Raw genomic sequence first — 14708 nt, forward strand, 5'->3', positions numbered from 1 at the left:
TTAATTTAATAATTTACACCTAGAATTAGCGCGGGGCTTATGAAAGTTTGGGGCCCACTGCGGACGCATAGGTTGCAGTGGCCTAAGGCCGGCCCTGATGATATCCAGCTCGCAGTCAACGAATTTTCATTACGCTGTCGCCTCTTTTGGTTTACCTATAAACCTCGGTAAAACGGAAGTCATGTTCCAGAAGTCACCCAATAAAACCTACTCAGCCCAAAGATCACCTCGCATAGACATCCCTTGACGTGGTAGATAATTTCACATATCTGGGAAGTATAGTATCAAATGACGCATTGCTTTAAAGGGAGGTTGATATGTGATCAGGGTTAGTCGTGCTTTTGGACACCTCCAAGCGAGAGTGTGGCGAAATTAATCGCTCCGCCTGTCTAAAAAAAATCTGTGTCTACATAGCAGTGGTTCTCTCAACCCCTCTTTGTGGATCTGAGACATGAGTACTTTATAGAAAGCAACTAAGACTTCTTGAACGCCTTCTCCAAAGATATTTGCACACCATTATGGACATATGGTGGCAAGAGCGCACTACAAACAGCGATATTCTTGCAAAATGGTATGAACTTCTTATAGTCCGACAGTCACGCTGGGCAGGGCACTTATCCCGTTTGTGGGACGACATATGCCAAAGGCAACCTTTTTTTTTTTTTAGTAAGCTGAAAGGTATTTGGCGTAACAGAGATGCCCCACAATAACGCTTCTTTAGAATACTAACGCGATGTTTTTAAGCCTCTTAGGAAAAAGTGCGCCATTTTACTTTGTTACAAGGTGCACGATTTACCCTATAACGTAGAGATTTTGCATCACTTGATGCTTCTTACTAAAGCCATAATGAATATACTAAATGAACTATTAAATGTCAGAACTTAATCATTTTAGAAGTTACATTGCAAAGACTTTCTTCCAAGCCAATAATAGCCCAATAGTTTTACGCAAAAGATGCAATGTAAAACGTTACGACTGTGGTTTTCTATACTGTTGAGGGGAATTAAGTGATTTTCTATTCTAATCGCCATGTACAATTACAATCAGAACTAACAGAACGAAAAGCAACTCTTCGGATTGATAGTCTTTACCCGATCGTTCATTTTCGTAATTACAAAAATATTCCCAAAATGACATATCCTTCCTTAACAAATTATTCATCCGAGCGAGGTCGGTCACCTGATAGACTACTATTGATTACATAGCCATCGACACTAAAATCAGACTGAGGAGCTTCCTGGTCACGACCACATACTTATATGCTTGAAAATCTTGGACACTGACTGCAGATTTTGATCTTGACCATGGAATTGAGATGCTACAGAAATATCCTTCGTATCACTTACAAAGACGCATCACAAATGAAGAGGAAAGATAGCTTAAAAGAATGAACTGGCTTGTCAGATAGCTTAAAAGAATGGACTGGCTTGTCATTGAAAGAGACTCTATCCTAGGCAAAAATAATAATAATAATAACAGGGGAATAGAAAAAGACGGTCAACAAATATTGTGTGGTGACCCAACGGTTCACGAGACTATGTTGGATAAAGGGCAATATTGATAATAAATTCGTTTTACTTTGTCATTGCTCATATAGCAATATATAATACAATAGATTGTGTCCGCCTTAGATTAAAACAATCGCCTTCGAGCCCTTTTCTTCTCTGCATAACACGTTTCTCCCCTCCCCAAACCTGCCGATGAGATCGCGCCCCACAGGTTGACACTCGCTGAATTTCGTAAAGGAATGAAGATTTGTGTACATTGCAACAGTTGAACATTTAGTTTAGACATCATAGTTTAACATGTGCGAACTCAAGACACAAACATTAAATAAGAACTGAACAAAGTACTGATAAAAAAAATGTAGCTTACAGCTAAAAAAAAAAAGGTTAAATTTGATTGAAGTCTTCTACATTTAACCTTGTTCGGTTGTTATGATTGTCACATGACTAGTCTTTTTGGGTAAACAATGCCAGAGGAAGTTGTTTCCGCAACTATTTTTAGAATCCGTAGCACTCCAACTATTTATGTGGAAGGCCAACGAACAATGTTAATAGTGAAACTGAACAAAAGCACAAAGATTCACTTTGTTTCACAGCAAATGACTTCACAACCAATTCTCCGTTTCTGATACACTGTGATCTACATGTCTCGATACAAATGTTATCCACTTACCAAGTCCTTGTGTGTTTGTGTTTTCAAATCAACATTAACTACTACTGCAGCATATCAAGTAGTCAAGCAACATGTTTACCACAGATGTGTCACAGTGGCCTCTAATAAACTCGAGCTTGAATAGTTGACATCTTAAACACGTCTGTTTGTATACGAAGGACAAGACGGTATAATTCTTAAAGGTATCGTGACCTAATTTTTGAAAGATCAAACTTATCTACAGGTGACATAGAAAGAAATAGCAGGTAGGTAGAGTCATACAGGATGACTCATACAGTTTGGGTAGTTGTTGCCTGTGGCTTTTCTAGAAAGTCTTATGACGTGGGCTTATCTCATTATTTCCGGTCAATGGTGACGGTGTTCTCGCTTGAGTGACGCTACCACAAAATTGACTTGTTTTCCTTGTCATGAGCAGTCGAAGAAAGAGTTAGCAAATTAGGTCACACCTATTGACTGTTGTCACTTTTAATGTTTTACCATTGATATTTTTATAAATATTAAAATGTAAGCATATGAAGTTGCTTACTAATTCATGGGCAAAAACAGATGGGTACAAAAACCTGGACAATGATATCGAAAACAGCTCTAACTGTTTTCTTAGAAATTTGCCAGTTGTATATCTTTGGGAAAAGAATTACTAGTTCGTTGGCCACTTTAGGAAAACTCAAAGTTTAACCGTTATGATTTTTTAAAGTATTGAAAAAAATAATTTAAATTTATCCAGAGAACTAGACAATATTTATCTTGAACGAACTATTCGTTATTTGGTATTTCTGCTCTTACGAAACAGTCATTAGCTTCCTAAAAGAGGAATAGTCTTTTTTTTTAAGATTTGTATTAGTATCTCACTTGTTTCATGAAGAAACGTTCATTCTGTTAATTTAACACCATGACCAGTTTTTTAAAGGGAGATTATCGATAAAATATTCCTGTAAGTCTTTTGACACAATTACCCAAGTTTGTTGTCTAACATAACCGTAGGCATTACCATTTGAGATGGTATCTCCTCATGCTCACTTCTACCTTATTTGATGCAGTACATTGTCTAAAAATAATTGAAACATCCGTAGATGTATATAAGCAATGAAGTTTGATGCAGGTTATAGATAGACTGAATTTATAATTAACTTCGATGAACTATTTAGATCTAGATCTGACATAAATACAAAAATTAGGAACAAGATACTACCGCTTTTCACATAATGCAGATGTTATAACTCTGACCTACTAATAAGATTTATAAGCTGTGATAATATTTTAAAAACAAATAGTTAATTAATTATTGGTAATTAATTATATTGTTTGGTATTGAAAATAGGAAATAAATGCTACTTATTGAAAAATGATGTATGTGTGGAGTTATTCCTCTTTTACAAAGCTACTATCAACTCGCTCTGTCTGTGTACACGTTATTTCTCCAACAACCAATCTCACATTAAGCTGAAATTTCGCACAACTATTTCTTTTACATGACAACACAAGAATCAATAAAAAAAATATTTTAAAAAAGGTTAATTAATTAATGATTTTATTTGGTATCTCGGACAAGGGAAAGAAAATGTACTTGACTGAAGTGGTGATATAAACTGAATTTGTTCCTTCTTTATAGGTCGCAGCCTTAAAGTAAGTTTGAAACAAACAATAAATAAGTATACAATCTTTTATTTTCATATGCACCTCACTAGCAGAGTGGTTAGAATGTCGGTCATGAATTCATGTCGTTCCCCCTTGATATAAATATGGTGCACATAAGAGATAGGATTATAGCATATTGAGAAAGCTAAAAGCATGAAATGCGCTTAATAAAAACTGTTGATAAGAATATTTCTAATCGCACAAATTTTTTAGTAGTTGGTCTAGATCTATTACTAATTTAATTACAAGACTGATCCAAACTAATTGATAAAATTACACTTCGTATAAGCTTTTTTTAATGTTACCATAAATCTATCCGATATAAATGACTTTTGGCAGTTCGTGGATAGATAGATAGTGAAGTTTGTAAAGCTTTGTGTTGATAGGCCAGTTTTTAAAACGTACTTTTAATATTAACATTATTCTTCTTATTATTATTCTATCCAGTTTTATTCCTGCTGAGCTGTGAGCTCTTTTGCAGACTAAACCAAGGAAAATTAGTGTGCTGTTTTCTTAAATGTTCAGCACTGCCGTACAGGGTGTTGGTTATATTGGGCTGTAGTGGTAGTAGGGTCTGCTAAGGTGGATTAGAAAGGGGCATTCAAAGAGGATATGATTTACGGTTTCATAAGGGTGGGCGAAGTGTCTACAAAGGGGGAGTTGTGTGGAGTTTATTTAGTTCAAATGATAATTTTATAGAGGTGTGTGTCCTGTTCTTAGTTGGAAAATTGTACATTGTTCTTTGCGGGTGAGGAAGTTAATACTGTCCAGTTTGTTAGGCATAGTCATTTCTTTGTACATGGCTCTGCCTATGTTTCCTGATGCCCATTGGTTGAGCCACTCCTCTCTGTAGTTGTTGATTAACATTGACCTTAGGGTGAGATAGTTTACAGGTCTATCTGGTTGCTCCATAGATGAACCTGCCTTTGATAGCTTATCTGCCTTTTCATTTCCCATGATGCCAATGTGTCCAGGGATCTACTGTAGTGTGATATTGATATTTAATTTTGATATCATCTGATTTGATGGATTATCACAATTAATGTTGTCAACTCTCTTGGGCTGTTTGAGATTCTGCTATTAAGTGCTTGCAGAGTGTAAAAACAACAATATCTGATGGTGATTGCACTCCTTCATATAATTTGTTTTCCACTGTCTGTAATGCTATGGTAATTGCCTCAATTTCGGCTTGGAAGTTTGAGCAGTAATCGCCACAGGGTGCGCTTATCTCAAAGTGTTTATTTTTGGGGAAGTCCAGGAAGGCACCAAGATATAAGTCTTTGGTAGCTTTGAAGGCCGATCCGTCGGTATATATATATATATATATATATATATATATATATATATATATATATATATATATATATATATGAATAGCTGTTTTTGGATAGCTTTCAATTGTTTCGAGCGTGTCAACTTTGAGCTCCAGTGGATTTGATTCTTTTGTTAAGGTGTTATTCAGTAAATGTGTTTTAATGGTTGGTTGTTTGTAGTTTGGTCCGGGCGTTATGTTTGAAAATCTGGTAATTTTTTCTCTGTTATTGGGTAGATGGTGATTTAGGGCTAGTTCGTCAGTAAGTTGGATCAGAGTTCTTTGCTTTTTTTGGTTGTTTTTCTTATTTCTCTGTGTTAGTAGGTTTTTTTTTTATTATTAACATAAAATACACAAAACAGACATACAAAAAAAAATCCCTGTAAATTTCGGAATAGAATCATTGTATTTAATGTATGTACATATATTACAAAAAGTTTGAGAGTGAGTTGACAAATAAACTACAAAGATTTTTGCTTATTGTAAACTAAAAGAAAAGCTATAGGTTGTAATGTAAGGACACGAATTCTAATTAGATTATTAGAAGCAAAGTAAACATTGAACAAATGTGTTGGTTTTAATACATTTAAAATGTGAGCCAACAGACAGAAAGTAACTGAAGCATATGACAGAGTGAGAGATAGAGAGAGGAATGGTGTGTAGAAGAGAGAGAGAGAATGGGTGGCGTTAGAGAGAGAGAGAGAGAGAGAGAGAGAGTAAGAAACTAAGTCAGTGGCTGAATTATATTAGAATAGAAGGAGAGTTTGGAGACAGAGGGTGAGTGAGAGTCAACCGAAGCTTTCGAGAAAAGAGAGAGACTTTTTAATTAACAAACTAAAGCAAATACTTGTATTATTCTTTTCATATAAAACATAAGAAATATCGTCAGAACGATTAGCCAGATACAGTTCTCAAAGAAATAATACTATCCATAACCCTTGCTTTGGACACTGTACAATTGGTGAAGCAATATACAAGTTTTACTAAAACCATTCTGACTTTATGAAAGTCTAAAGTTTAAGTTCATAACTACAAAACTAATAGGCACGGACTAGTGATTGAAGATGTAATGTAAACTTAGAGCACAGTGAATGTGAAACAAGGAATACAATTCTGTAGGTAGGAGAAATCTATGTATCAACCAAAAAGTTATAATTATGATCAATACACATTGCATTGGACAGTTATTTACATTGTCAAGTTTTGACAGTGATTCAAAGTAAAACAAGTGTGAAATAGTTTTGTAACATATTTACAAGCGTCATTAACAACGAAACTTTGTTTTATCCTTTCTCACTCTCTTTCTATCTCTTCTCTTTCTCACTCTCTTTCTATTTCTTCTATTTCTCACTCTCTTTCTATTTCTTCTCTTTCTCACTCTCTTTCTCTTTCTTCTATTTCTCACTCTCTTTCTATTTCTTCTATTTCTCACTCTCTTTCTATTTCTTCTCTTTCTCACTCTCTTTCTATTTCTTCTCTTTCTCACTCTCTTTTTATTTCTTCTCTTTCTCACTCTCTTTCTATTTCTTCTCTTTCTCACTCTCTTTCTATTTCTTCTCTTTCTCACTCTCTTTTTATTTCTTCTCTTTCTCACTCTCTTTCCATTTCTTCTCTTTCTCACTCTCTTTTTATTTCTTCTCTTTCTCACTCTCTTTTTATTTCTTCTCTTTCTCACTCTCTTTCTATTTCTTCTCTTTCTCACTCTCTTTCTATTTCTTCTCTTTCTCACTCTCTTTCTCTTTCTTCTCTTTCTCACTCTCTTTTTATTTCTTTTATTTCTCACTCTCTTTCTATTTCTTCTCTTTCTCACTCTCTTTCTATTTCTTCTCTTTCTCACTCTCTTTCTATTTCTTCTCTTTCTCACTCTCTTTCTATTTCTTCTCTTTCTCACTCTCTTTTTATTTCTTCTCTTTCTCACTCTCTTTCCATTTCTTCTCTTTCTCACTCTCTTTTTATTTCTTCTCTTTCTCACTCTCTTTCCATTTCTTCTCTTTCTCACTCTCTTTTTATTTCTTCTCTTTCTCACTCTCTTTTTATTTCTTCTCTTTCTCACTCTCTTTTTATTTCTTCTCTTTCTCACTCTCTTTTTATTTCTTCTCTTTCTCACTCTCTTTCTATTTCTTCCCTTTCTCTCTCAATAACTTTCTTTTTCATTAATTTTTTTTATTTTGGGTCTCCGTTTTTATTTTCTTTGTTCCCTATTTACTCACAAATATACAAACATTTCTTTATCTTTTTTTTTCTTCTGGTCCCAAGCTCTCTCTCTCTCTTTCTGTTCATCTCTTCTCTTTCATCATTTGATTCTATCTTTTTCTTTGTTTCTCTCTCTACTTCTCACATTCTTTCTCCTCTCAAAATTTCGTCATGTTTTTTTTTTTTTATTTTCTTATGTTCTTTCTCACTCATTTTATCAACCGTTCATTTTCATACAACCTCACCCACCTTGTCTCTCTCTCTCTCTCTCTCTCTCTCTCTCTCTCTCTCTCTATTTCACATCCATTTCATTCTATCCACCTATCTTACTAACGTGTATTGAGTTTCCTCTTACAAATAATCTCTTGGTCCGTCTGTCTTGTTCATCTCTCCAAGTCTTCTCTCTCTCAGTCTGTCTCAACTAGCCCTCATCAGTTCACAAGACTTTGAAAATGTCCACAAACCCAGACAGATTTTTGTAATAATCTGGGATGACAACCTTACAGTGAACTTTCCAGATGTCAGCCTCCTCTAGCCTCTTGGACTCTGCCTGCCACGCTTTGCCGTACTCGGTCACCGTGACGTCAGAGCTGTACGAGATGACGCAATATCTGCAAATTTATGGAAACAAAACATTGAAAACGTGAACAAAAAAATGAATTGCTAGAGTTCGATTTGTGTTTGCTGAGCTCTTAAATGCAGCACGAAAACCTTTTCACAGATACCCCTCTCACCCCTCAATTCACGGGTCCACACAAGAAATATGAAAGGAACGCACTGAGCATGATTTCAGCATGAAAGTAATTAAAACAACAACAATTATTTAAGCTACTAGAACTTAGAAATGGTGCGTGATCTGTCTTTTTGTTTCAAGTGTTTGTTATTATTCAGCCCTCATCATTTGAATGCAAAATGATCAGAAATACTTTTGAAAACTTAAAGAAACTGTTACAAATAAAGTCTCCATATGTCGACTCACCCTCCTGGCCTAGTTATCCTGGCGAACTCTGACTGGGATGATGCTGGCAGATGATGCTCTAGCACTGCTCCTGATGTCACGACTGCGTCATAGAATCCTGTAGACAGGCAAATCAATAACTGTTTTGTAATATGATCTCATTTTTAATTGGAACAGTACAGTCTATTACAAATGAAAAAAAAAGCACAACATTTTAAAATACCAAAGGGAAGAATGGTTCTTCCACGTTTATAACTATATTCTCTCAATAATATAGAAGTTATTTCCCCTTTTCAATAAACCAATACCAATAATTAATTGAATAACTTGTTATTTAATTGATTCAAGTTTTGTTAGGTAAAATATGTAGTATGGAGAGTGTAACTTGATCCGAGAGGGGCGTGGGAGAAATAATTCTCAGAATCCTCATGGTACTTTCTGTCTGTCTTGTAAAAAAGCTTGTACACGTTATTTCTCCGACACCCAATCTCGGATCAAGCTGAAACTTTCCACAAATATTCTTTTACCTGACAACACAAGAATTAAAAAAAAAACATTAACCAATTAGTTAATTAACTATTGGTAATTAATTATTTTGTTTGGTATCTCGAACAAGAGAAAAAAAAAAGCTGATAAGGTTGTATAAGTCCCCTAGCTTTGTAGAGAGAAAAATTTGAAACTAACAATAGATAAATATAAAACCCTCTATTTTCATAAGCACTTTCCTGGCACAGTGGTTAGTGTATTGGCTTGACGAGGCTGAGGAAGGTCGTTCAGCTTTTTAAAAATAAATGCATTTAAAAAGCGATCACCCAGCTACCTCTTTCTTTTCCCCCCAACCCTTTCCAACTGGTCCAGACAAAATATAGGATCATAGCGTATTGAGAAAGCTAAAAGCATGAAATTGAGCTAAATATATTCGTAATCGCACAGATTTATTGTTATTAGTCTAGATCTATTACAAATTGCATGACATGACTGATCCAAACTAACTGATACAACTACACTTAATAAAAACTTTGCTGTTGTTGTTTGTTTTGTAAAGTATTTTTTTGTGTTTCTTGTTTGTTGTTGTTGATAATCAAAATCTAACAACAAAAGATTTAATGAGTAGACTAGGTAGACGTACCATCATCCACTGGAACGGCTCCGTACTCTTCAATGATACAACAAAGATAGTCCGAGTACACTTTTTTCTGACGGCACGCCTCCAGCATGGCCCATGACCCGTCTAGCGCGTGCACGTTCCTGAAGCCTACTTTATAAAGTTCACTGCCAACTTGACCTACATTAAATGTAAACAAGATCTCCATGACAAGACTTTGACAGATAATGAATGAATTAGGTCACAATCCTGCTATCTCTACAGTTTTAATACCAAAACACTATCACTTGCATTAGGGATAAGAGAACAAAAATAAAGGGAATTTCATTTTCGTGATTATATCATTTATTTTGCTCAATTCTGCTCATGGTACAATTGGCAGGCATTCTGTTGCTTAAGACTATTTTCGCCCCTGTCGTCTGTGGGTAATTTGCCGCCCAATGCCAAAATCGAAGAATGAAAAAAAACAAAAACAAACAAACTTAAGAGTACGGGAGTGATTCCATTGTATAGAGTTTTGTTTATTGAAATAGGCCTTCGTTTGTATAGTCTAGTTTCATGCTACAGTATGCTCAGTGCACTATTGTCCAATCTCATTTATGGGTCTTTCTGGAAAAAGGTTTCTGTTACTCAGTTACAGTAGGGATTTGAACTGTGAGCCCTCTTGATAGGTATCCTAGTGGTTTATGCTACACTGCAACGCACTCCAAGGTTGAAATCATCTAAGCAATAATATCTTTTTCACAACGAGGTGGTCTTATGAGCCCCCCTTCCGCTGCTTCAAGTAGCTCCGCTTCGCAAAACATATAAATATTAACTGTTTATAGAAGACATACGATTTCCGAACTTACTGTCTCAGACTGCGAGTTGAAATGTTTGAATTCTATACATGTATATATATATATATATATAATTCTCTTCTTCCCTCAACAGTTTGGACGAGAAGAAGTAAAGGAAAGATCACTCTCTTATTTCTGCGGATAGTAATCCCCCCAAAAAAAAACAAGAAAAGGGGGGGGGGGAGAACAAGTATTCACAAAATAGCAGGGCCGGACCGTTGTGACGAAGAAAGTTCACTATTTTTTTATTTCTTCCTCACGTAAAAAAAGAGGGGGGGGGGGGGAGAGAGAGAACAAGTAAGCTACTCTGTAGTAACTATCGAGGCGACAGGGAGCAGATATAATTCTCTTCATGGCTCAACAGTTTGTACAAAAAGAAGTAAAGGTAAGATCACTCTTTAATTTCTGCATGTCGGACTAGAGTTACCCCACGTAACTTTAGCGGCGAAAAAAAAAAGAGGGGAGGGGAGAACAAGAAATCTACTCTGTATTCACCCGTCACTAAATATCAGGGCCAGACTCAACCGTTGTGGGGCGCGATGCAAACGGATTTGGCGGGGCCAAGTTCGGGTAGGGATACTGATAATAAGTGAAAATTAAGAATGTGTATTAGTATATAAATTCGTCTTTGCATTTTATTCATTCTTTACTACCTACACAATTACTTTACCATTTTTGCGTGTAGAGAAGCCATACAGTATATCATAAAAAATTTATTTCCTAAATAGATCACGCTCAATATCAAGTATAACCAAATGTCTCAATATATCTTCGAGAATTGTTGACCTCAAGTAATTCTTCATTAGTTTGAGGCACGATACGCTTCTTTCACCAGATTCCACAATTAGGGGTATTGCATAATGCCGTTTTTTTTTTCATCGCGCGAAGGATTGGCGTTTTCCATATTGAATGACGCCCCAAAATGAAAATATTTTGTCTATATATTTCAGGAAATTTTTTTTTTAGTTTTCAAAAGATTGTAATAATTTTCGGAGATTTCCATGACTTTTTCGTATATTTTGCAATTTCAGGAGATTTCCAGGAGCTCCTGGTAAATCGACAGAAGGCTGCAGGAATTCTGTAATAAGTTATAAAATGGTTTAGTCTAATTATTTACCCCTAGAATTAGCGCGGGTCCTTTGAAAGTGCTGGGCCCACTGCGGTCGCATAGGTTGCATCGGTCTAAGGCCGGCATTGCAAAATAACGGCGTATGCTACGCCGTGGGTCGACTATTACTAAATAACATTTTTTTTCTTTTATAAAACCCATCAACAGTATTTCTTCTTTAACAAAAAAAAAACATTAAATATAAGTTCGAAACATTGGGGGGGGGGGGGGCACACGTTTTGTTATTATTACCATACATCTCAAACAGCGTTACGGAAACTTTAACATAAAAGACAAAAACTCTAAATATTCTCACCTGGTCCTGAAGCAACATCCAAAATCTTGACATTCTTAAGTGTGTCAGACAAAATTTCAGCAAGCAACTTGGCGCAATACATTGGCGCTCGGTACAACATAACCCTTGCGTTCTCCTCAAATTTTCTGGCATTTCCGGGTTTATTGTAATCTATAAGTTAGAGAAAATATTTTGGTTTCAATGTTTGAATATCAGTTCAACTTCTCCCACACAAAAGCCTACACACACTAACAAGACAACCGACTATTTTCTGTATTACTTAGATACACTAAAGTTTTACTTGTAATTAGACATTATCTACTGCTCACCATAGTCTAAACCACTTTAATGCATATATTATAAGGCAGTAGGCCTATCAACTGCTCGCTTTAGCTTAAGTACCTTCAAGGTACAAATAAATATGAACTAACTTCCCACTCATGCCCAAGTACCTTCAATGCAAAGATCTATGTGAGTCTCCTGACTGCAAGGAACCTTATGATGCTCTTTGCGTAGATGTGAATATATTGATTCCATGTCTTCCACAGCTAACAACGTAGGGCTACTTGGCAATGAGAATCTGAAATCTTGAGCGGAGTTTTCAAACTTAGATCTTGGGGATAAATTATCAAGCTGAAGTTCTCTGCGCTGATATCAAACTATAATGAAACATAGAACACAATCTAGATCTCTGTACTTGGTGTAGATTTCCAACTTAGATCTTGGGGATAAATATAAACATTAAGTCCTCTGCGTCGAAGTAAAATTCTAATGATGCGTAGACCTATAGCTATGACCTGAGAGTAGATGTCAAGACTCATCCAGATGCTGTGGTAAAAGATCGCCGAATTCTTTGTGATAGTGTCCAAACTTGTTCTTGTATTTATATTCTTTCCCACGCTAACATCAGTTCAAAGGTTGTCGTGTTATTAATTCACATTTTTATGTCAACAATGTTTAGAAACCTGTGACATTGTCCTTATTTTCAGACGCTCAAAACGTCAGTAACATTGTTTTGAATAATATGAAATCATAGGTTCAAATATTTAAAAGGAGTTTTTTTTTTTTTTTTTTGTTTTTTTTTAATGATAATCTCGCTAAGTATTCGTTAAAGCGGTCTCAGACTTGGTCTCATTACCATACCATGCTCTTAGCGCGTGCAGTTTTAGGACATTTACTAACACGTGGCGAATGACAGGAGTTTCTGATTATTGTTTGGCTGCTTTCTATGGATACCAACGACCAATCAAATCTTGTCAATCATAATAACCAATGAAATCACTCGACATAAACTTTGTGTTGCTAAGCAGACATAGTTTGTTTTTTCTTGCTCTTTTTTTTTTTGTACTAGATCAAAAACGGGAGCAAAGGACTTGACCGAATTCGACATGAACACTGACACTAAACTGATCACAAAGCTTAGAATATTTAAGAGTTTGTAAATCATGGCCACACCATCAAGCAATAATGATTTTCTAATTAGGGTGCTCCAAACAATTTGGACCGATTCTCACAATTTCTCCTTGATCAAGTATATACTTTCATTATTCATATTCTCCATTTTAGAGTTTTGTCGAACTCTGACCATGTAGATCAATGATGCCCAAAATACGGCCTGCGGACCCTATCCGGCCTGCGACGTGATTCATACGTGAATTAAAAAAAAATGAATACAAAAACTCTGACATATTAATAAATATCTCTAGCAATTAGCAATGCTGTTCTCGGCTATTGTTGTAAATAGTGTAAATATGAATTTAAAAATTCACTTAAACAAATGGAAGCATGTAATTCTTCATGTCTATATATTCTATATTTCACGACAGAAACATTCTTAATTACATTCGTAATATATATAAAGACAAAGATGATTCCATATCTGGTTAAATAAAAAACAAAACAAGGGCCTAGGAGTACGACTCTATCGGCTCACGAGATTCCTTTGTTGATTTGAAAAGATTGTAGTTCGTTCCTTTTTTTCATTTGAATGTATTTTAGTTAGATCTGTCTGGCTCCCCATTCGGAGCCTATTGCACCCTAATCGATGGCTTCAAAACATTATTAGAGCTAGACCTAGATCAACATCTAACTTAGAGCTAGACCTAGATCAACATATAACTTAGAGCTAGGTCTAGATCAACATCTAATTGATTTGTGAAGTTGTTGAGTTCTTTTTTTTCTTCAGACAAATAAAATAAAATTGTACTGTAGCATAACTAACATTGCATTATGATTCTCTGTTTCCGCACAATGTGGGCATCGGCACTGACCTATATGTTAATCTGTTAATGTCAAAGGATTACAAAGCCGAGCTTTCTTGAAATATTTCCATTGTTTATATTTGTTATTTATTGGTCCAAACAAACAAACAAAAAACCTTGACCTATTACATTGACTGTATATTTTTCTAATCGTAGCTGAAGGGCAATGGGTCACCTCAATAGTTAAGGTAGTATTAATTGACACAGATTTGGTGTGACTTTAATTTTAGATGATATTTAGATCTTTATATTCCCGGTGGACGCCAAAGCTTAAAAAAGCTTAAAGCTTACAAAATGTTTCAGCAGGTGTATTGTGTTATCTTTATTTGTGGTGACCGGGATAATGTCATATTGCAAACTTTTGAAAAGCAATTTTCTATAAATTGTCTGCCATATAAAATCCTTATTTTATTTTCATTCTGTTTATGCCGAACCGGATTTGGACTCGCTAAGGCCCCAAGCTATAAGAGTTATGGGCCTCCTTTAATCTACATAAAGTATTTTTTCCTTTGCTCTTTCGTCAAAAAGATTAAAAATATCCCTGGTTGGCACCAAAAGAAAGCAAGCGGTAGCCCTAAGCTATAGCCCTAGTTCCATAGAGGTAATTCCAACGCAGTTTTTTTTTTGTTTTTGTTTAATTAAATCCACTCTTTGAATGCACACTATGTAATACTAAGTCTGGTGCATACTGGGCACTAAGTTCAAAGTTCAAACACCAATACATCAAGGTTTTGTTTCAAGCGTCACGTTTTACCTGCTTCAAGTTTACAATGACCTGAGAGTCATTATCACTGGGTCACTTTAAGCGCTCCCTGTCCCACTTA

The 14708-nt window shown here is 35.5% G+C and overlaps 2 protein-coding genes across 2 annotated transcripts in view; both read right to left on the reverse strand.

The window, feature by feature from the left end:
- Positions 1-2402, reverse strand: part of LOC106071642 (uncharacterized) — a 33201-nt gene extending 30799 nt beyond the window's left edge. The window contains exon 1 of the mRNA XM_056032110.1: positions 2179-2402. The gene's annotated coding sequence lies outside the window, so the exon portion shown is untranslated. The remainder of the gene's footprint in view (positions 1-2178) is intronic.
- Positions 2403-5512: 3110 nt separating this feature from the next.
- LOC106071645 (methyltransferase-like protein 27) lies at positions 5513-12632 on the reverse strand. The gene is made up of 5 exons (XM_013231801.2): positions 12076-12632; positions 11645-11794; positions 9406-9561; positions 8298-8394; positions 5513-7929 (listed from the first exon to the last, which is right to left on the reverse strand). Exons 1-5 carry the CDS (start codon positions 12158-12160, stop codon positions 7755-7757), a joined length of 663 nt encoding a protein of 220 aa, XP_013087255.1. The 5' UTR covers positions 12161-12632; the 3' UTR covers positions 5513-7754.
- Between the last annotated feature and the right edge of the window lie 2076 nt (positions 12633-14708).

Source organism: Biomphalaria glabrata, chromosome 6, assembly GCF_947242115.1.
Source record: "Biomphalaria glabrata chromosome 6, xgBioGlab47.1, whole genome shotgun sequence".
In the NCBI taxonomy this organism is placed as follows: domain Eukaryota; kingdom Metazoa; phylum Mollusca; class Gastropoda; family Planorbidae; genus Biomphalaria; species Biomphalaria glabrata.